The 22,243-nt window shown below is 51.9% G+C and overlaps 1 protein-coding gene across 1 annotated transcript in view; it reads left to right on the top strand.

Annotated features, from left to right (window-relative positions):
- FBXW4 (F-box and WD repeat domain containing 4) overlaps positions 1-22,204 on the top strand; it is an 83,075-nt gene extending 60,871 nt beyond the window's left edge. The window contains exons 6-9 of the mRNA XM_055346193.1: positions 9,304-9,369; positions 20,050-20,190; positions 20,637-20,778; positions 20,971-22,204. Coding sequence (XP_055202168.1) covers positions 9,304-9,369; positions 20,050-20,190; positions 20,637-20,778; positions 20,971-21,090 — 469 coding nt within the window. The 3' untranslated portion in view covers positions 21,091-22,204. The remainder of the gene's footprint in view (positions 1-9,303; positions 9,370-20,049; positions 20,191-20,636; positions 20,779-20,970) is intronic.
- The last annotated feature ends 39 nt before the right edge of the window (positions 22,205-22,243 follow it).

The following is a 22,243-nucleotide window of genomic DNA, read 5'->3' as shown; positions in this document are numbered from 1 at the left end:
TTGATAAATTATTTAAAATTTTTTGTTCATTAATCTATCTTTTTCCTTTGTGAATTATAAGATTTCTTGATATGTTCTGGGTGTGAACATTTTGACTATTATATATATTTGGTAATTCCTTTCAGCCAACATTGATAATGTCTTCTGTCATGTGAAAGCTTGGTTGTTTGGAGAGGAGTTCTGTTCTCTTTACGGCTTCAGAGTTTAGTTTCTTCTTAAAAATGTCTTTCCCGGGATCCCTGGGTGGCGCAGCGGTTTGGTGCTTGCCTTTGGCCCAGGGCGTGATTCTGGAGACCCGGGATCGAATCCCACGTCAGGCTCCCGGTGCATGGAACCTGCTTCTCCCTCTGCCTGTGTCTCTGCCTCTCTCTCTCTCTCACTGTGTGACTATCATAAATAAATAAAAAAATTAAAAAAAATGTCTTTCCCCCTCCAAGATTTTAAAGGATCTTCTGTATTTTCTTCTAATACTTTTATGGTCTTTCATGTAGCTTTTGAAAAAGTTTATCTCCTAAGTCCAGTTGGAATTGAGGTCTGCTCTGAGGTAGTGCTCTAATTTTATCTTCTTTCCAAATGTGTATTTTGTGGTGTTTCTATCCTTTACTGATTGGTTCACTCTTCATTGACTATCTTTAAAAGCCATGTTTAAGGGACACCAGGGTGGCTCAGTGGTTGAGCGTCTGCCTTTGGCTTGGGTTGTGATCCTAGAGTCCCAGGATCATGTCCCATATTGGGCTTGCTGCATGGAGCCTGCTTCTCCTCCCGCTGCCTATATCTCTGCCTCTCTCTCTGTGTCTCTCGTGAATAGATGAATAAAACCCTAAAAAAAAAAAAAAAGCCATGTTTAGGATTTACTAATTCCTTACAAATATATGGGTATAGCTTTGGATTCTTATTCTAATCCATTGATTATTTGTTGCAGCATGAACATAATACTTCAACTTTAGAGTATGTTTGATATAATTTCTTTCTTGGGATACCTGGCTGGCTCAGTCAGTGGATCATGTGACTCTTGATCTCAGAGATATGAGTTCAAGCTACCCCCCGCCCCGCTACTGGGTTTAGACATTACTTAAAAATCTTTTTTTAAAGATTTATTTATTAAAAAAAAAAAGATTTATTTATTTATTTGAGAGAGAGAGCAAGAGAGTGGGGGGAGGAGTGGAGGGAGGGAGAGATTGAAAGAGAGAGAGAGAGAGAATCTCAAGAACACTCCCCACTGAGCCCAGAGCCTGAGGTGGGGCTTGATCTAGCAACCCTGAGATCCTGACCTGAGCCAAAATCAAGAGTTGGATGCCCAACCAACTGAGCCACCAGATGCCCCCCAAATAAAATCTTTTTAAAAAAACCTTCTGTTCTTTAAAAAAAATATATCTCTTGGTTATTCCTGTGCATTTCCCCTTCCAGATGAATTTTAGAAACCATTGATTAAGTAAAAAATCTTGTTTCGGGATCCCTGGGTGGCGCAGCGGTTTGGCGCCTGCCTTTGGCCCAGGGCGCGATCCTGGAGACCCGGGATCGAATCCCACGTCAGGCTCCCGGTGGATGGAGCCTGCTTCTCCCTCTGCCTGTGTCTCTGCCTCTCTCTCTCTCTCTCTCTCTCTCTCTCTGTGACTATCATAAATAAATAAAGAAAAAATATTTTTAAAAAATCTTGTTTGGATGGGACTGTATTGAATTTATAGATTAATTAAGGAAGAAGGGACAGTTTAGATCTGAGACCAGGAATGTGGTATCTTTTTCTACTTACTCAGTAATCCTATGTCCTTCAGTAAAGCTTTATGGCTTGTTTGTTTGTTTTTCATATGGGCCTATCTTGTTTTTCGTTGGCAGTGTTTTTGGGGTTTTGTTAGGTTTATTTTTGGCTACTTTACAATTTTTTAATTCCTTTTTGTGAATGGATTTCTAGTTAGATTTTGGTTGGTGATTGTTGATGTATAATAATAGCTAGCATCTGCGGGTATTTGCTCTGTGTCACACACTGCTTACGTATCCTATCTCCTGTCATTTTTACAACAAGCCCATGTCTAGCTACTATTATTATTTCTGTTTCACAGATAAAGAAGCTGGGTTTCAGAGAGGTTAAATAACTCGTCCAAGATCGTATACTTACTAGGTGGTAGAGCCAGGAGCCCTGAGGCTGTGCCCCTTTTCACTGTGTACACAGCATGCTAACCCTGCTATTCAGTATAATCATTTTTTTGGTTTAGTGTTTTGGATTTTCTCAGTAGGCAATTATATTGTCTGCAAATAATAACCATCCTGATCTCTACTTTTCCCATGCTTCTTGTTGGGCACACAGTTGTGTGGATCTTGTGTCATCATTTCTCAGTAAGTCTGACCCAGCCAGCTTGTCCTTCAGCACTGGAACATATATGCCATTCCTTCCTCTCAGGATCGATGGAGCAGTTCTTGTGTTTAGAGGCCGTGCAGATGGAAAATAGAGCATAGAAGCTCTTCTCCCTGCAGCCCCAGCACATCTTGTTTAATTCATAGATTGCACAGTGAGTTCTTGTTTTTGGTGTCCTTCATTTTTCCTCTCTGTTATTCTGTCCTTCCATTGTTCAAATTTTTCTAAGTTCCTACTTCTTGAGTGGAATGTGTACATTTGGGAGGAGCTACTTCAAGATTCCTCTTCTCTAACCTGGGCCGGGATCTTCCATCCTTGGTCAGGCTGAGCTTTTGCCATTGGTACAATGGAAAATGACCATGTGTGTTTCTTTGGAGGCATTTTCCAGCTGTAGGACTGCCCTCATCCATGGAGTAGCAGCAAACTTGCTTTGTTGGCCCTTGTTTGTTATGGTTGCAGTGGGAGTAGGAACACTGGAGCCCAGGCTCTAGACAGACCCAGCCTCTGGACACTCTGTCTAGAGCCTGACCTTCTGGGTGGCCACTTGCACCATCCTGTCTTGATGCACTTGAGCTAAGAGAAGTGTGTGTACGTATGTGAGTGTGTGTGAGTGTGTACTGAGCAGGGTGTTCCAGGCCTCTACCAGCTATCACAATCAGGAGTTGATCTTGCTCCTTAATGGTCAGTGCCTAGTTGGGAGGAAAGAGGCCTACTGTAGGCTTCCTGACTAACCTCGGGCCTCTGGTCAATCCCAAAGCTTCAGTCCAAGGTGTGCCATTGCTGACACCTGCTCTAACAGGACTATTGGGTTACCTGCTCTTGGCCATGGGTTAGTAGATAGGGGTGTCCAGTTATGTTGTATTTTCCCTTACAAGGCATAAATGATATGTTTTTCGCTTTAAAAAGTAGTACCTACTCATTAAAGAAGATTTGGAAAATAAAATTTAGAAGAAAGAATTGTTAATTACTCTACTGCCCAAACATAATCACTTTGAGCATCTAAGCATGTTCCTTTCCGCTCTTTCCTTTCCTATGCATAGGCTTTTAGAAAATAGTTGCACTAGGGCTGTTTATCCTTTACTTTTTTTCTTGTAATAGTATCTTAAGCACCTTGCCTGTACCCTTTAGGACTATCATTTTATTTTATTTATTTTATTTTTTTTTTTTTTGTAGGAGCTGGACCTGCTTTTGGATCCAGTCACTTTTTTTTTTTTTAAGATTTCATTAATTCATTCATGAGAGATACAGAGAGAGAGGCAGAGACACAGGAAGTGGGAGAAGCAGGCTCCACGCAGGGAGCCCGATGTGGGGCTTGATCCCGGGATTCCAGGATCATGCCCTGGGCTGAAGGCGGTGCTAGACTGCTGAGCCATCCGGGCTGCCCAGGACCATCATTTTAAATGACTGTGTAATATTCCATTAAGTAGATGGACCATCATTTACTTAATATATTTTTGGTCTTGACCCCTTGAAGGCCTCCCTTCTCTGTTAACCCATTTTGGTTCAGTCATTCATGAAGTTGGCTTTTGAGTTGATATTTTCTATCTCTACCATTTCTTTGAGATAATGGTATGCCAGTTGCTATGTGAAACGGACCTTCTTGCCTTAAACTTGACGCGTTCAAGCTTCAGATAGGCCTCTTGGTCTTTTTGTCCTCGTTTGATGAACAAAGTTTTATTTACCATCCCCTCCCTGGTCATACAGCTTTAGTTCTGGCACCCCCCAGCCCTTCTACTCAGGTGCTCCTGTGGATGGTGAGCCCCCCAGTGTGCTCCTGATGTGCCCCTCAGCCTTCTAGTCTCGTGTACAGCCTTCAGGAGGCTGTTTCCCTAACTGCAGTGTGGGATGTTTGCTGGAGAGAGAACAAGATTTCTTTGCCTCTTCCTCCCCTTCCCAGACACATAAATTTCCCTTCCCCTTGGGTGGCCCGGGGTGACCCACTGGGAGCCGGAGGCCTTGCACTCACCAGGCCTGGCCTGTGTCTGTCCCCTTCCTGACTTTCCTTGCCCTCCTGCTCCCACTCCCCTGGCCCTCCCTCCCAGCACTGTCACTGCACTCCTGCTCCCGGCTGCCCTAGCCCAGCCAGTCTGTGTGACCTTCCCGCTGCATTCCTGCTTGGGGACGAGCTGCTGTGATGATGTCAGTGGCACAGGTTAGCAGATGGCGGCCACCGCAATGAGACCTGACATGTTCTAATGACTCCCTCCTTCCCACCCTTGCCGGCCACGCCAACAGAGGGGCCAGGGTTTCCTTGAGGCATTTTCAGAGGGGGCCGCGGGAACTCGGGGGGGCCCCCAGGTGCCGATGGGGCCCGTGACCTTTGCCGCTATAATATCACTGTTTCACAAGCAGGGCGGTTCGGGAGCCCACTTGCAGCCCATCAAAAATTGATTTAATTGCAATTTTTCCTCCAATTAGGAGCACTGGAGCCTGACTAATTGGAGTAATAGAGAGTAATAAGGCTCAGATAAAAAGCCTTCCTCGGCGGCCTTTGTATCTCGTGTCAGTGCCTGTCAGAGGTCAGAGAGCTTGCATATTCTATTAGGCAACCTGGCCTTCATTTGTACAAATTAGTTTACCCAACAGTAATTAAAATGCCAATGCGGGTTGAAGAGAACTGAATACACTTGATGGGCATGTTGGTGAATGATGTGACAGCTCTGGTGGCCTCCCTTGCCAAAGTGTGTCAGCCGCGGCTCAGGGGCGGCCGGGGCCTGGGCCAGCTGGGTGGCTCTGGGCCAGCCACAGGGCACAGCTGCGAAGCACGCCACTCTGCTGCCGCCTCCGAGCCGTTCAGTCGCCCCTTTCTTCTTCCAGGTGGAGCTGTGTGTGTAGCCGTCCGTTTGTTCGCCCGGCAAGCGCGTGAGGTCTCGGGGTGCCGGGCATGGTCCGAGGTGCTAGGCCAGGGTTCCTATTGCAGCCCTCTAGTCGTCTCGTGGTGGGGTGGGAGCGGGGTGTCCCCCTCCCCGGGCCTCAGTTGTCTGGCCCATATAATAGGGCAAGCAGTACCTTCTGCACAGGGTTATGAGGATGAGATGGCAGGAGGTTTCTGAACCCCTTCCTCAGAACGTGGCACAGAGTTGGTGCTCAACGAATGACTAGTGTCATCAAGATGGCCTGGAGGGAGGGCAGAGGCACAAGAACCTACCTTCTCCCCAGATGTTCATGCCTGAGTGGTTTCCCTTCCTCCCTCTCTCTTCTCTTCTGGTTCTTCTTGTTCTCCATTCCTCAGTTTGAGTACCAGAACCCCTACTTCTCCTGGGGTCTCTCTCTCCGATGTGGAGGCTCCTGCATCATCTTCTTGGGCCTGATGATCTTTGTGATGCCAGGCACACTGGAGGCAGGACCCAGGGGCCAGGAAGGGTGGTCAGGAATCTGGGCGAGGTCTAGGGCAAAGTGGGAAAGGGGAAGAGCCTAGCTCCTGAGGGGGGCTTCTCATCTGAAGAGAGCAGAGTTCACAGAATCAGAATGCCTTTTTTTTTTTTTTAAGATTTATTTTTTTGAGGGATGCCTCGGTGGCTCTGTTGGTTAAATGTCTGCCTTTGGCTCAGGTCATGATCCCGGAGTCCTGGGATTGAGCCCTACATCAGGCTCCCTGCTCAGCGAGGAGACTGCTTCTCTCTCCCTCTCTGTGTCAAATAAATAAATAAGATCTTTTTTAAGAAAAAAGATTTATTTGAGAGAGAGAAAAAAAAAAAAGCATGAGCAGGGGTGGGGTGGAAGGGGAAGCAGGCTCCCCAGTGAGGGGGGAACTCAACATGGAGCTTGATCCCAGGACCCCAAAATCATAACCTGAGCTGAAATCAAGAGCCCAATGCTTAACAGATAGAGCTGCCCAGGCACCCAGAATCAGAATGACTTTTAGACCCTCGAGTTGGGAGAGTGTGTGCTTGTACGAGAGTGTGTATGCACGTTGACATGAGTTCATAGGTGCTGTTGGTTCTTCTCATCTGTTATCTGGTTGTGGTGCTTAGGAGGGATTTCGGTGCCCTGGCCATGTAGGACTGTATCCTGTGTCCTTCAGATCTGAGTCTGGTGATGTAAGAATTATTAGGAAGCAGAGGGACCCCCGCCACAGCTCGTGTGACTAGTTCCCCAGCCATGTTGGCTACGAGCTCCAGAGGGCCCTTCCAGGCTAGTTCCCAGACTTGTGCCAAGTACTTCTTCTAGGCCAGGCACTGTGCTGGCACCAGAGGACACAGGAGCCACCGGATGGTCCGTGATCTTGAAGGGAAGATGGGGAGATAACCCCCCAAAATACCATTCATCCCCTGAGGGCAAGGTAAAGTGTGGTAGGGACTCAGAAGAAGGCTGGTCAAGCCCCTGGGGGAGTCGGGCTTCTGCCTGCGCACAGGTGTGCCGTCCCCGTCCCCAGGAAGCCTCTGAGGAAGACATGGGCCTGGAGGCAAAAGCCATTGGAATCTTCTTCCCCTTCCGAGGAGAGCTGGCTTTTCTCATAACTTCAGACTCTAAGTTGAGATGACCACAAAGGCCTCTTACGGCGGCGTTGGGGTCCCAAAGAAGTCCCTTCGGGGGCGCCACCGAGGGGGGGGGTGTCGGTTTCCTGCCTCTCCGAGCCCTTGCTAGGAACGTTGGGCGCTTGTGGTGCAGAGCACGGCGGAAGGCGCGGAAGATCTGCTGGCGGACCAAGGCGGGTTGGGGCCCGGGGAGCCGGAGAGCATCGTGCAGACAGGTGACGCGGTGGGGGCTGAGCTCGTGGGGCCATGGCACATCCCACCCCCTCAGCCTCCGTTGGGAGCACCCTACCTGGTGTGCCTTGGGCAGGGCAGGGAGCACGTGTGTGGAGGGAGTTCATGCAAGTTCCTGGGAGCCTGGCTGGCACTTCAGTTTCCCTTCCTTTGCGGTGGGAATACTAGCTTCTACCCAGTGAACTTCCCGTGTGGTGTGAGGCTTTCTGCGGGGGTCCCAGGACAGCGCATTTGGTCTCCTCCTCCTCCCATGCTCCGTGTGTCTCCCCAACTGGGGAGACTCCTACACCCTTATAACCTTATGACCTTGAATGTGGCTGGTCTGTGGCTTTTCCTGATGCTCCCTGAAGTCCATGGGAATGGGAGGGTGAGACGGGGAGCAAGCGGGGCCACGGGTAGGGAGGAACAGTGCTGTGTCTGCAGCCAGCTCCCCCCCTGAGTCCGGGCAGGCCCCCTGGTTTGGGTAGGAGTCCTGGTGCGTGTCCCCCGCAGGACCTGGCCCCAGGGCTGCTTGGCTGTTGCTTACAAGGCTCGTACTGAGGGTTAAATTTGATGACCTCGTAGGTCCTCATCCGTTCCATGGGGGCTCTTGACTTTCCTTCCTTCTCTTCCTCCCTGCACCAGCCACATGGTTGGGCAATGGGAAAGGGCGGCCTTCGGAGAGCCACGTTTATGAGTGCTGGTCCAGGCAATCATGAAAGGCCTTTGTGTGCTATGAAGGTGAGCTGCACTCCTCCTGGTGGCAGATGGATGGGCCCGGGGAGTCCCAGGAGAGGGTGTTTGCAGCCCCACCCCAGGCTCTGGGAACTGCCTAAGTGGCAGATTCAGGTTCAGGTGCTCCTCCGCTCCCCCTCATCTGCACTTACCTCCTCACGAATTTAGACCTGTGGCTAATCACAGGCCTGCCACAGGCCTCCTTAAGAGATGTCTGTGCATCTGTGCCGGTGCCCCTCACCTGGCTTGCACTCCTCAAAAGTCTGAAGAGCCCAATTGCCCGCTCGAATGCTTTCCAAGTGGCTATTATGTTTCCAACCCAAGGTAATTGGCTTTACCAGTTATAAATGGATTACCCTCAAGAGAAAAATGTTGAGGGGAGGGAGGTGAGGACAACATCTTCTAGCTTTGTAGTTTGGGGCTTCAGTGTCCAGTGGCTGCTTTCCAGGTTGGGAGTCACTTGGGGCATGAAAGAGTGGCTGTTTTGACACAACATCCTGGTCGAGTGGTTGCTGGCGCTCCTATAGGTCCAGAGGAAGGCGGGATGATGGAACATGTCCCTAGGGGAAGTCTTGGCTCTCTGAGGCATGGAAGCCCCAGGGGGCTCATGTGGCCTTTTTATCAGCCTGGGGTTGAAAAGCAGACATCTGCCCTGCAATTTTGATTGTAAATCAGGGACTGGGCCAATGCTTGCCCTAACACCTCTCCTGTCAGCGGCCAGCAGGCCACCTCCCCCCAGCCAAAGCCACTGTCTTCTTTGGAGCCCTCACTACAGAAATCTGTCTCCTCCCTGACCTACTTAGGACCAGAGAGCCACAGGTGCTGGGCAGAGCCAGGGCGGATGGACTGCTGCCCCCCACGGCTAACGTGTCATTAGTCTGTCTAGCCCCCCTCCCCCTAGCACCCGACCTGCAGGGACATGGCCCTTCCCCGCCCCAGGGCTCCTGAGTGACAGGACTGCTTTCAACTCTCTTGTTCACAGTTAGGTCTTCCAGCTGGGGTTCCTGCAGGTGCCCCTCTCCACCCAGCAAGTCCTCAACAAAGGTGTGGTCTGGCACCTAGTTCCCAGGTGTGATCCTGGTGCTCCAGCAAGCCTTGTGCCCATCAGCCTTGTGCCCCAACCTACAAGTGAAATTGCAGATGGCATGTATTGAGCTTTTTAGGGCTGTAAGAGTAACTCTGGGGAGATAGAGTCTCTAAACTTGCCTCCCTTGGCCTGAGGGTTGGTTGTACATCTAGAGAGGTGTTTCTTTCTGGTGGGCAGAGACCACGAGACCCTTCTGAGTAGTGAGCCCTGCTGTCCTTGATCCTGTGGGGCCCCTGGGGGGCTGTTATCCTCCTTGCACTGCCACTAGTCTCCTGTGGCCACTCCCAACGCACCCCCCCCCACCCCGCCCCAGCCATTTCTCTCATCCTGTCTCAACTCTGTGATTCCCCTGGAGAATGAGCACTGCACTTCCAGTTGTGTAGCCATCTCCGCCACAAGTTCTGACAAGCCAGACCTGACTCTGCTCTCCTTTTGTTTGGCAGCTCTTTTGTGACAGGGACGGCTTGTTGTGGGCACTTCTCACCCCTAAGAATCTGGGACCTCAACAGGTAAGAGATTCCTGAGCCACCATGGCTTCCGTGGGGGTGGGGCTGGAGCAGCCAGGGAGGCAAAGCAAAGACCTTTTGGCTGGACCTGCCCCAGCTTCAGTTGGCCACCCGGCAGTCCAGGAGGAGGCTGGGAAGCACTCGGCCTGGCCCACAACCCACTGACCGCCTCCGAGTGCATGCTCTCCTGGCCTCATGAGTTTGCTCGAGGAAAAGCTTGGAAGTTTATAATGACTTCACATAATATAAAAATTTCACGTAGAAATTAGGATAACGACAACAGTTTGGAGTTTTTCTCCAAGGAGTGCCTGATTATGTGGCTACATAAAATCCCATCTATCCTAAAATAAAGAAATTTTGAAAGTGACCTGCGGATCCATAAAAAGAATGATACAGAACAGTTAAAATATATCCAGATTTTACTCACAATTCTCTGCCTTGGCAGGTTTGACACATTCCCACCAGACTATCTACCATCCTGTTGAGTTTTTGTTTTTTTTTTGGTTTTCATTTTTATTTTGAAATAATTATAGATTCATAAGAAGTTCCAAAAATAGGACAGCAAGGTACCTGTGTAACATTAGATAATATATAGAATAACATATAGTATAAATCAGAATCAGGAAATTGACATTGGTATAACCCACAGTCCATTATTTGGGTTGTAGTCATTTCTGCGTGTGTGTGTGTGTGTGTGTCTAGTTCTGTGCAGGTTTATCCCAGGTGTAGATCCATGTCACCATTATCACAGTTAGGGTATGGAACTGTGGAACCCTCATCTCCTTTATGCTCCCACTGTTACCTCCCTTTCCCTCCTATGCTCCCTCTTTCCCTGACATCTGGAACCACTTCCATGTTCTCCATCTCTATAATCATGTCAGTTTGAAAGTATTCAATAAGTGAAATAATGTATGTAACCTTTTGAGATTTGTTTTTCCTCCAGAATAATTCCCATGAGGGCCATAGCAGCTGTTGTATATGCTGGTAGCACTTTATTGTGGTCGCTCAGTAGGGATGTGCCAAAGCGCTCTCCCCCTGAATAGCACTCCCTCACTGAAGGACATTTGGGTTATTTTCAGTTTTTGACTATGGCAAATTAAGCTGTCATGAACATTTCCATATAAGCTCTCCAATGGACCTAGGTTTTTATTTCTCTGGGAATAACGCCTCACACTAAATAGTTTGAATATCTGTACCATTTTTATGATCTAGCTCCAGTGTATGGGAGACTAGTTTCTTTACATCCTCAACAGCATTTGGAACTGTCACTGCTTCTTCTCTTAGCCATTCTCATAGGTGTGGTATCTCATGGCTTTAATTGGAATTTCCTTAAGAGCTAATGATGAAGAACATCTTTTCATGTGCTTATTTGCCTTCTGTATATTCTCTTTGGTGAAATCTCTGCTATGTCTTTTGCCCACTTTCTAATTGAGTATAGTTTTTTTCACTGTTTTGAGAGTTCTTTATGTTTAGATATGAATCCTTTGTCAGACCTGTGGTTTGCCTATACCTTTAGGTCTGGAGCTTGTCTTTTTATCCTCTCGACATAGGAGAAAAGTCCAAAATTTTAAATTTTATGATGTCCAGACTATTGACTTTTTCTCTTGTTGATTGTGCTCTTGGTATCAAGTCTGAAAAATCTTCCCCTAGCCCCAGGCCCCCACATTGTAGTTTTCAGTGCTATGATTTACAGAAGCAGTGAAGGTGTGCTCTGCTGGCCTGTCTCCTGCCTCAGTTGCTCTAGCAAGTCTCCTTTTCTCTCTGTCTCCTTAGGAAAGTATTAGCCATATCCTTTCTTTCCCTGAAAAATCTGTTGTATTGTCAATCTTTCCAAAAGATTTTTTTAAAACACATGAGAGGTTTTCATTAAATATGGTTTTCTCTACAACATTCTTTTGGTGGTCATTGAATGACAGGGATAGGAAACTCATAACTTCCACAGATACCACATTCCATCTTTTGGATAGCTCTGAGAGTTCTTGTGCCTGCCCTTCATTGAGGGTTGATCTGCTTCCAGGATCACAGCTCCTGGACAAGAAGCAAGTTGAACCTTGCCTCTGAAGACAAGCTTTTAAATATCTCAAAACTTTGGTCCTGTTCCTCCAGCGTCTTCTCTTTATCAGGCCAGAAGTCTGAGGACCTTCAATTGTTGCTCAGAAACATAGTTAGGGTGCTTTTGGCTATAAGTAATGAGGACCTAATTCAAAGTGGTTCAAGCAATAAAGGGGTTATTATTATCTTAAGTGATAAGGAGTCAGTCCAGGAGTTGGGTGGTTCGCAGGTTCAAGGATTGACGGGTTTGGCAGCACAGTGAAAGCTTGAGGGCCCATCTTCTCAGCTTGCTCCTTGGTCATCTCAGTCAAGCTCAGTTTTGCCTTTACCCTCAGGCTTGTTCACAAAAGCTCTACCAGCTTATAAGGCAGCACCCAAAGGGGGAAGGAGGAAGGAAAAGAGCATGTCCCTGCCTGCAATCTCTTTTTAAGATGGGGAAACCTATTAGAGGAGCCCCCCAAGCATATTTAGTGAGCCAAAGGTATGTTCCAGTACTCACCCCAAACCAAACTGTGGCAAGGGAAATGGAATGACCAGTCCGGTTGTCCTCCTGGGCCTGAGGAAGAGGCCAGCTTCCCTCACATGCATATTGGCAGTGGGGGAGGTATGGGGGCACAGAATCAGATTTTGGTCAGCAAGAAAGTGAGGAATAGCTGGGTGGGTGACCTGCAGTGTTGGTCTCCTACTTGTTTTAGGACCGTTCTCACCTGAGAGTTTCTCCAGTTTATCTGGCTGGATCCCTCTTGAAATGGGATGTTCATAACTGAGTGCTGAACACACCATGTGTGAGCTGGTGAGTGGCAGGTGCTATCCTCTTCCTTATTCTAGATCCTCTGCTTTTGTTAATGTAGCCAGATGGTCACATCACACTGTTGCCAGCACAGCTAAAACTTCCAAGGGTTCCTTTGTTCTGTAGCCTCTGAGATGTTGGAGTACCCGCAGTCTGTGAGAGCTGTTCCCCTGGCTGGCCCTGCCCAGCGCCTGCCCCTGGAAACTTCTTGCTTCTGTTCCAGGGCCGAGGCAAAAGGAACCCCTCCTCTGGTGTGTGATGGGGGAGGCTGCGAGGAGCTATAGGAGCACAGGCTGTGTGGTCGGACAGACTTGGATTCTAGAATGGACTCTGTTGCTCGTTAGTTCTGGGGTTAGGGGGCCTTTCTGGGCCTCAGCTTCCACGTTTGTAAATGAGATTTAATTATCTCTACCTTACAGAACTATTATGAGGAAACATTTGAAAAAGTGCCCATACAGTACCTGTCTTCTTCACTCTTTTCTTCTTCACTTGCTGCCTTCTCCATTAGGACCTTAGAGTTTGTAGAGGCTTAGCTTTTTAATTCTCCAAACACCTGTGGAGATGTTTAGAGAACCTTTGGTTGTCTCTAAACACCACCAGAGGTGAGTCGTCCTGCTCACCTCCTGGCATAGAGAGGGCTCTTGACAGTAAGTAAGGCTGCAGGTCACAAGATAGGTGTTTCTGCTGAAAGTCCATCTTAGTCGTGGCTGGACCTTGTGCCGGGCATCCTCCCTGGCCTGCGCCCAGGATGGCAAATGGGCCAGGGGGTAGGGGGTGCACCACCATGGCCCACTTTTAGCTCAGAGTTTGAGTGATCTTTGAGGGCCTCTTCTGCCTGTGGTTTCCCTGCTGGAGGGGCTACTGGGCACAGACTTATGGTCAGGATGTAGTTATAAGGCACCAAGTCCTTGATTAGCACTAGTTTATAAAATCCCTAGTCCTAATGAACCCCAAACACTGGGTCTTTACAGAACCCAGGAAGAACCCAAGGGAGAATGGGCACAGAACAGCTCTGGCTGTGATGCTCACTGGAGCCAGACAAGAAGCCACCACTGTACCCTTTGGAGAGCCCGTGGCAGTGCCACCCCAGGCAGCACATGGCTTTGCCTTTTCTCTGGCCCCTGGACTCCCCTCTTCACCACTGAGAGGAGCCAGGCCTCGTTTAAACATCCCGCCGGTGCCCGGGAAAGCTTGGAGAACTGCATGGTGCTGGGCTCCGAGGAGAGATGCCCCAGTGGAGGCATCTGCTTTTGGTGGGAGGAAGTCGGTGGACAGGGTAACTATCTGTAGCTGTCTTTCCCAGAGAAGCCCAAGCAGATAATAAAGCCATGTAGAAAATAGGATTAAGGTAATGAACAGGCAGGACAGAGTTTGATCTTTCAATAATGCCAAAGCCTGACTGACAGGCCAATCTGGAAGGTGGAGCGGCATCGCCGGCAGGACTTGGTGGCGGGGCGCTGTGCAGGGCTGGGTGGATTCTTTGCTTTTAACCTGTCACTGCTGAAACCCGAGGAGCGCCGGGATTTTCTCTTTTATGTGTGTGCTGTGACTGAGGGGGCGGGGGGGCAGGGGGGAGAAGGCATGCTGGAGGGGCAGTGTTGCTCTGAGCATCACCCCTCTGGGGCTGCCCTCAGGATGACGGTGGGGGTTGGGACACACCTGGGAGGTGAGGTGCCTGGCTGTGCCCTTCTCCCTGCTGTCTCTCAGGCACCCACTGTCACTTCTCACAGTGCCTGGGGCCCCCTTCAGTCGCCATGGCTCCCTCAGCCTTTCGTTCCATCAACCCTAGAGACTCTTCTCCCTATGAGCTAGAGACAGGGAGATGCTGGCTGCAGTACAGAGGCCGGAGGGCAGCTGTGGGCTGACAGCCATGGCCTAGACGGCAAGAGCTTGGCTATCCCTCTCTCCCTTTCTCCTCTTTTGCCTTTCTCTCCCCTGGAGTTGGAAACCGGAGGTGGGGCCTGAGCACAGGGAATTTCTAAGCTGTCTAAACCGGGCAGAGAGAAAGATGGAGACCTTTCCCCACCCTGGAGGTGCCAGTGTTCCTGCTTCCAAGGGTAGGTGGTCTTCAGGCCCAGATGTAGGCTCTCAGCAGCCAACTACTGAGGCATCCCTCACTAGGCTCTGGGTCCCATCAGGCCCCGAGGAACTGGGCCTGGGATTTGAAGGAATCCAGGCCCATCTTGTGTCCTCTGTGCATTTGAGCAGGAGCCTCAGCTAGGTCCCGGGGAAGGTGCTATCTATGTGGGGTACCTCCCAGCTGCTGAAACGCCTGGGGTTGGACTGGCCTGATGTCATACACACCCCTCCTCCCCGGGCTTGCTCTCGCTATGGGTTCTACGCTTCTGCCAAGGGCATTTGAGCTAGATCTAGCATTGGTGATCCCAGACCTGGAGGTATCCTAGTGGGTACAGCCACAGCCCTAAGCCAGCCTGGGGACTAGGAAGGGGATAAGGGTGGGCTTAGGTGACCCCAGCCACGCTAAGGACATTGAAAGTTCAAGTCCTTGGCCAGGCACTGTGCTGCCCTGTATATGTGTGACTGTGTATGTCCCCAACACACATCCCCTCACCTCCCCTTCTGGCCAGGGTCATCCCAGTTCCTCATTACTCTTTCGTTTCTATCCTAAAGCCCCTGAGTCTCCTCTTTCTCGCCAAAGTTGGGGGAAGTAGACTTCTCACACATTCTGACAGGTGCCCTCTTGTTTCCCCTCTTGAGGCTTTGCTCTTGCTGCCCCCTGTACCTGGATCCCCACCCCCAACCCACTCCCTGCCTCTATCCTGCTTGCCCCCTGCAGTGCAAACAGCACCTCTGCCACAGAGACTGCCCTGACCCTAGCCCCTGTGGCTGGAGTGGGTAACCCTTAGAGCACCCGTAGGACCACCAGTCAGCCACCATGTGCCAGGACCTGATCTGGGAGCCTCGGGTTGAGTGAAGATGCCTATTGGAGCATCTAGTGGCGTTTGGAATGGTGATGGGTGCTTGGCTGCAGCCCTTTCTAATGGCCTGCAGAAGGAGCCAGTGTCCGGCGCATAGCCTGGCCCCACCAAGGGCACAAGGACACCCGGGGCGCCCATCTGGCCCAGGTGTGGCTTCGTTTCTGCGGGAGCCTCCGCCTCCACCCCCAACCCCCACCCCCACCCCAGGCGGGCTGGGCCTCAGGTCTGGGTGATTAGGGAACTGCCCTGTTTAAAGTACCTGCCTTCTCCTTTGAAAGTATTACTGACAGATTTTTTCATTTTCTTTTTTCCTTTACCTCTTTAAGGAACCCTGTAATTTTTTTCTTTCTTTCTCCCCCCTCTTTCCTTTCTTTCTTGTCCCCACTGTCCCCCTGAACTCTTTGAAATTGGCTCTCTGCCTGCTGACACCAAACTGATACTTTGCGTTTCACTTCTCCTTATCCCTTTATGGCAACAGATGTTGAAATTTTGTATCCTTTTATCTGCCCGGCTGCCCCTTCCTGTAATTACGGCCCCCTCGTTAGCAGTACAAAGTGGGCTGCCCGGCGGCCTGGCCTCTGAGCCATTGTGTCTGAACACGTGTGCGCGGGCAGGCGCAGGGGGCCGCACACGTGCACGCGCACAGAGGCAGGGGAGAGGCTGGGGTCGGGCAGGGCCCTTCCCGCTCGCCTCCTCCTGACCAGGCCGGGGCAGGCGAGACTTCTGCGCTCCTCGTGGCCTCCACTACTCTGTTGTCACATCTGGGACCTACAGTGCCTCCTGGACCCCTGCCCACTCCGCGTCCACCAGAGGGCTGGACGAGGCCCCCTCCTCCCTGCCCCTCCCAGAGTTCATGCCAGCTGAGCGGCAGGCACCCAAGGCCCATCATGGTCCACAAGCCAGATCCCAGCTGAACTGGGGCACCTGCCGGGTGAAAATGTGGCACTGGTGCCCAGGCTCTGCACCTGTGCTGTTGCAGGTCCCTCTGTTCCTGTCATTGCGTGTCCCACCTCTGCCACTCAGTGCCCTCAGACCAAAATGTTTTCTTATCTGTCCTCTTATAGAACTTTCATTTCTCTTCTAGAACCCACTCAGTCACCCCTTGTAGTTAGTTGGATACGTGACAGACTCCCTCCCTCCCTAGATTGAAAACTTGAGGACAGGGGGAGCTCCTTCAATGTCATACCTGACATCTCCCTGCAGTGCCTAAAGCACAATGTCTTGTATACAGAAGGTGCTCATTAAATGATTGTTGCTCAAAGAAAGGGAGAGAGGGAAGGAAAACCTGTTCTCTGAGTGACCACGTCTGGCCCAGCTCTACCTTCAGGTCCTCTGTTCCGGGGAGCCAATCTGTGGGAAGGTGAACTGTGGGTCATTCTTTCATTGTTTCCCTCCCCTGAAAGCCACCATTGCATCCTGGCGTCACATGTCCACGCCAGATACAGGAACAAGAACCTCTAGGATCTCCAGGGAACATCAGGAACCCAGTGTGTCAGTAGTGGCTGTAATGTGGTGTGGGGTCCACAGGCATTTTTAGATGCGAGCCTGGACACGAGATGGGGAATCTGGCTTCCCTGGCTCAGGGCTCTTGAGCACAGGGGGACTTTCCGTGGGGTCTGGCCTGTGTTGGGCGCACAGGCGTGCCAGGCAGGGAGTGGGGTGGAGGCTGGGATGAGGACACCAGCCTCCCACTCCACAGGGCCCAGACCAGGAGAGGGAGAGGCTCTCCCGCCTGTGATGTCTGGGTCTCAGGCCGACACCTACCTCCAGTTAGCTATCTCTACAAAGAGTGATGGGGAGGGGTCAGTATCTTCTTAGATTTCCTGCTCTGGGTCAGGAAGCTCCTCCCTAGGCTCCCTCTTCTCTTGAGCTGGAATTGCTGTGCAGCAGGATGGGTTGGGCCAGGGAGCCCTGGTTCCCTCACCTGCTTACCCCCCTCAAGGGTCCCTGGGATGAGGCCACCCTCATCACAAGGGACCTTGTTCTTGCTGCTCTTGGTGCTTTGGGGCCTCCCAGAGAAGGCTGCACACAGCCAGGCCTCCTTCAGGCTGCCCTCCCTGGCCTGCTCTTGTTCATCAGGCTCACAGGGGTGGCCCCATCTGTCTTTATCTTTCCCTAGGTGGAGAGAGAATTGCTGGAGTCAGGCTCGCAGGAGGCTGGGGTGTGGAGGCCCAGGCTTTGTGTGCAGGAGTTGTAAGGGAATGGACTTTTTATCTGGCCCTCTGTAGTGACAGAGCCAGCCCTTGCTCCTGCCTTGGCCCAGGACTCTGAGGGGCAGTCCCGTTCCCACACAAGTTGTGCGACAGCCAAGGCTCTGCACCCCCCTCTGCCCCCCACAGCGAGAGGCCGAGAAGCATTCTTGACATTCTTTCCAGAGAAAAGGGGTGAAACGTCTGAATTTGGGGGTCACCATGTTATACAAATCACAATCTAATCGTTTTTACAAGAACATACTTGCAGGAAGAAAAGCGGCCCTAGAGGAGGGGTTGAGGAGACAGACAGCTTGTTTTGTCCCCCTTTTCCCCAAAGTTTGGAGCTATTGTTGGGCTGATCTTGCTCCCTTCCCCAGAGCTGTTGAGCTCGAGTTTTCTGGCTAAATTGGTCTTGGGATGGGGGCCCATGGTGCCATTTCTGTTTGTTTTCCCAAATCAAAGCCCCAGCAGGGCTCCTATGGCCGCTGCTGGGCCACTGTTTGAAGAGACAGGCCATTTCCCAGAGCCGGGTGTGTCAGTTTATGCTCTGGCCTTAACCTCCCAGGCACTGCACAGCAGAGTCTTGAGGGTCCCAGGCCCAGAGGCAAAGGAATTGTATTTTTATTGGTCCATGTAAAGTGTGTGTGGCCATTTCGGAGAACTGGAGAACAGGGCAACAGAAAGAGATTCTTCTGTCCCTGGCCAGGCTGGCTGGCAGACCAGGGGCTTTCAGGACTGGTCCTGGCCTCTGGGGGCTGGTGCTCACCCTGGCCCTACGTGTTCCCCAGACGGCAGGGTTCTGCGTTTCTTATTGTAGACACCGGCATGACTCTTCCCAGCGTCATGGCTTGGATGCTGGGACAGGGGCCCGGGGTGGCAACATGGTCTGGATATGGCCCCAATGCTACCAGTCCTGACACTGCTGACCCTGCGCAGCCCAGGGGCAGGGGTACCCAGCTTTCCTTTCCTCTAAACCTTGGGACCAGGGGTAGGCAGGTAGAGCCATGCTGGGCTTCACGCCCCCAGCCCCCATGGCCTTTCATCTTCTATTTCAAACAAACATGAAATTACTTCTACAGATTAAAGGGGAGAGCTCCTTAGTCATTCCTGAAGGCCTCACTAATGGAAGGGGCAGGGCCCCCAAATCTGGAAGGAGGGAGAACTGTGGAGCAAAACAGCCCCTACCTGGGTGTGCACAAACGTCCAAAGTACCTGTAAAAGAGAGGTGGGGTGGGAGACTGACTCCTCGTGGGGCTCTGGCCTGCCCAGGGCGGGTAAATCACAGCTGGTGGCCTGAGACGACAGGGTCTTCTGGGGAGCCAAGGTCCATGATCTCTGGGAGATGCTCATCTGGGGGTGGTAGCTTTCTGCCTCACCCTCTCAGGGTCCCACGCCACGAGGCTTAACTTTTACCTCCGACAGAAAGAGGCACAACTCCCCAAGGAGGCTGGGGCCAGGGTGCTGACTTAGGGCCTGAACGCCCCACTGACCACAACAGTGTCCCTTGCTGGGGGGCACCTCAGTGCCGAGGGCTCAAGGGGAAAGGAACTCCAGTGCCTCTTCTACTCCTTCAGCTTCTAGGAAAGATGGTGGCCCCTCTGGGGTGAAGGGAGGTTGAGGGTCAGAGCCTGTGTGAGCTGGAAAGCCTGGAACTGGTGTGCTTTCACACGTGTGGCTGGCAGCATCTGCCTCAGCCCTCTGGTGGCTTGTGAGATCATGGAGTCCCCCTCCCCCCGCCAGGGCCTCTTACCTGAGTGTCCCTGGGAAGCTTTCATGGCCTCACTTCTCCTGTCTTGCCAGGGAGAGCCCAGCATTTCTTGGGTGAAAGTGTGAGATCAGGCCTGGAGGGTGCCCTCTTCTCCTTCATCCCCCCAGTCATTCTGCAGAAACCCCGTTCCTACCCATTCCCTAACCACAGGGATTAGCGGGTGCACTTGATGTTGAGGGGTAGTTGCTAGGGCCAGAAGGCCCCCCTACGTGGTTGCTAGGGGTCTGGCATCAGGGCGAGGGGTCTGCCCACTGCCGCGGTCACGGAGGGAATTACACAGTCACAAAGAAATTGTTCTTCTCGGTAATCTGCTCTCGGCCACCGGGAGGGGCGCGGGTGGGGGAGCACGCTGGAGCCCAGCAGGCTGGGGGCTGTGATCACACAGGCGTGCTAGCCCCGGGCTGGGGGCCAGCCGGGCCAGGAACACCAGGGACCAGCCCGCTAAGCTGCTTTCTCAGCGATTTCTCTCCCCAGACACAAAGGTGTTTACTTGTTTTAACATCTCCTGGGACTCCCCTTCTCCCTTTGTGTGGTCTTTATCCCCAATGAAGTTTGAGCCCCAGATTACAGGCAGGAATTAAGGCATTGGACTCAGGCAGCTCAGAACTGCATGACCTGCAGGATCAAGAAGTATAAAGTAACCAAGTGTGTGTGTGCACGGGAGGGGACCGGCCGTCAGTAAGGCCCATTCTTCCTCCCTGAGGAAGAGCAGCTAGGGGGCGAGCAGGTGTGATGCAGGGGCTGCTGGGGGAGAGGCAGGCACTGGGACCGGGGTGGGCATCCTGGGCCCTTTCATCCCTTAGCCCCTTCCTAAGGGAGCCTGACTGGAGCTCTGGCAGGACAGCTGCATTTCTCCAGGGACTGATGCCATTCAGTTAAAAGCAGGTGTGGGGGCCAGGGTGGGACAGTCTCTCCTCCTCTGCCCTTCTGCTCTCTCCCCAGTGGGCAGCTAATGATGCACCTGGGCAGTGACTTCCCCCCAGGGGCTGGGGTGTTGGACGTCATGTATGAGTCCCCTTCCACACTCTTGTCCTGTGGCTATGATACCTATGTTCGCTACTGGGACCTCCGAGCCAGTGTCCGGTGAGTATGATAAGCAGGAGGTGGGCAGCAGTCCTGGGCCTGCCTCCTTCCTTCCTCGGGTGCCCCCAGGAGAAGGCACAGGCCCTCCAGGCCCTGCCCCCAAGCCCTTGGAAGACCATAGCCACCAGGTCCTGATTAAGGCCTAGGGCATCGTCAGGGTCCTGTCCATCAGCATTCTGCCTTTCTTTCTGCCTTGCTGCCTAAGTTCTGTGACCTGTAGCTAGCCATGTGAAGCACAAATGAGGGTATAATCTTGGCCTAGGGTTCGAGCACTTGTGAGAAAGGGTCTTTTGCGGAGGAGGCTTTTCCTCGTTAAGTCTGGTTCTTAGAGAGTTTGGGGATTGAGCTTCTGTCTCCCAGCCAGAATGGATTTCTCAGGCCCCTGGGGAAGCTGGGGTGGAGGGTACCCCTGACCCTCCTCCCTCTGACTGCCTCTTCCCGGACAGGAAGTGTGTAATGGAGTGGGAGGAGCCCCATGACAGCACCCTGTACTGCTTGCAGACAGATGGGAACCACCTGCTGGCTACCGGTTCCTCCTACTACGGTGTTGTGCGGCTGTGGGACCGGCGCCAGAGGGCCTGCCTACACGTAAGCACACCTCATGCTCCAAGATGCCAAGACTCCTTATTATGGGATGTCTATGGGAGTCGGGGTACCTGGAGAGGGGGAGTCTACGCCGGCACCTGGCCCACTGCACTGGGCCTGGGAATCATAGGTTAGGGCCCCCTCCGTCTCCCACTCAGAAAGCTCTTGGCATTCCCATACCTTCCTTCTTTGCAGGCCTTCCCATTGACCTCGACTCCACTCAGCAGTCCTGTGTACTGCCTGCGCTTCACCACCAAGCACCTCTATGCTGCGCTGTCTTACAACCTCCATGTCCTGGACTTTCAAAACCCGTGACCAGGCCACCCCAGCCTGTGTGCCAGGGAAGCCAGATACTCAGGGACCTCTCCTGCCTGGAGGGTGAAATGATACCTCCTCCCCTGCCCCTGCGGTGCCTGTGCTCCTAGACCTGGGACCGCAATGCTTGGGCACCATAAGGTAAAAGCTGCTGCCTCCCCGGAATTTGGGGTTACCTCCCAAGAACTAGTTGGAGAGAAGGGATCTGCTGCTTTGAGAGAATGGCTAAACCCAGCCAGGCCTTGCTTCCCTGTTGACCAGAGCAAGGGTCGGGCCTGCACAAGTCTGCTCTGCACCTCGCCCCTTCTCAGAGCCGTGCCAGCTTAGAGTGGGGAGAGGGGTGAGGCTGCCAATTTCCTGCTCTGGCCTCCACCTCCTCAGTCAGCCCTCATCCTTGACCAGGCTCTTGAGGCTTATTCCTGGGGCACTGTGAGCCAGGTCTCACTTTGAAACTAAGGACAAAGAGAACCTGGCAGTTTTGAATACTGAGCCAGCCCAATCTCAGGCCGGCTGCTAAGACATGCTACAATGTTCATTTTTGTAAAATTAAAGCTTGATTGTTCACAGATCTGGTTCCTTTCTGGCTGGGGAGTCCTGGGAAGCCCTAAATACTCAAACTTGAGGACAGGCATGCTGGGGAAAGGGTAAGACCATCCTCATGTCTCAGTGTCCCACAGAACCTCTCATTACCACTCATCCCTCTGGCCCCAGCGGTGGGGTGCAGACAGGGGATGGTGGAAGGGCTCCGTGCTGTTGGGGAGCTAAGCTACTTACTGCCCATCTGCAAGAACACTGCTTCACCCTACTCCAACACACACGCACTCTGTAATGCTATGACCCTCATTCTGCCTTTACACCCACAATGTCTTAATATCCTGGGCTATTTCCAGGGTCTCTGTATTTCAAAAACTTCTCCGTTACCTTACCCCACCTAAGGGAGCTCATCTGGGCCCTTCTGCAAGCTAAGATAGCACAAGGTCTCTGCCAGCCTAGCTAGCATTCCTATGAATTTATGCAAACAGGATGGGCCTCGGGGCTCCCCCACCTCTGCTCCATCTAAGACCCATGCCTCCCCCTTTATGTGAAAGGCTTGATGTTGAAGGTTCCTGAAGACAGAAGACAATGCCCTCACCAGCACCCTCCCAGGCAAAAG

Source organism: Nyctereutes procyonoides, unplaced genomic scaffold (genome assembly GCF_905146905.1).
Source record: "Nyctereutes procyonoides isolate TBG_1078 unplaced genomic scaffold, NYPRO_anot_genome, whole genome shotgun sequence".
Lineage (NCBI taxonomy): Eukaryota > Metazoa > Chordata > Mammalia > Carnivora > Canidae > Nyctereutes > Nyctereutes procyonoides.
Note: the sequence above shows the minus strand (reverse complement) of the source record. Positions and strands in the feature narration are given on the sequence as shown.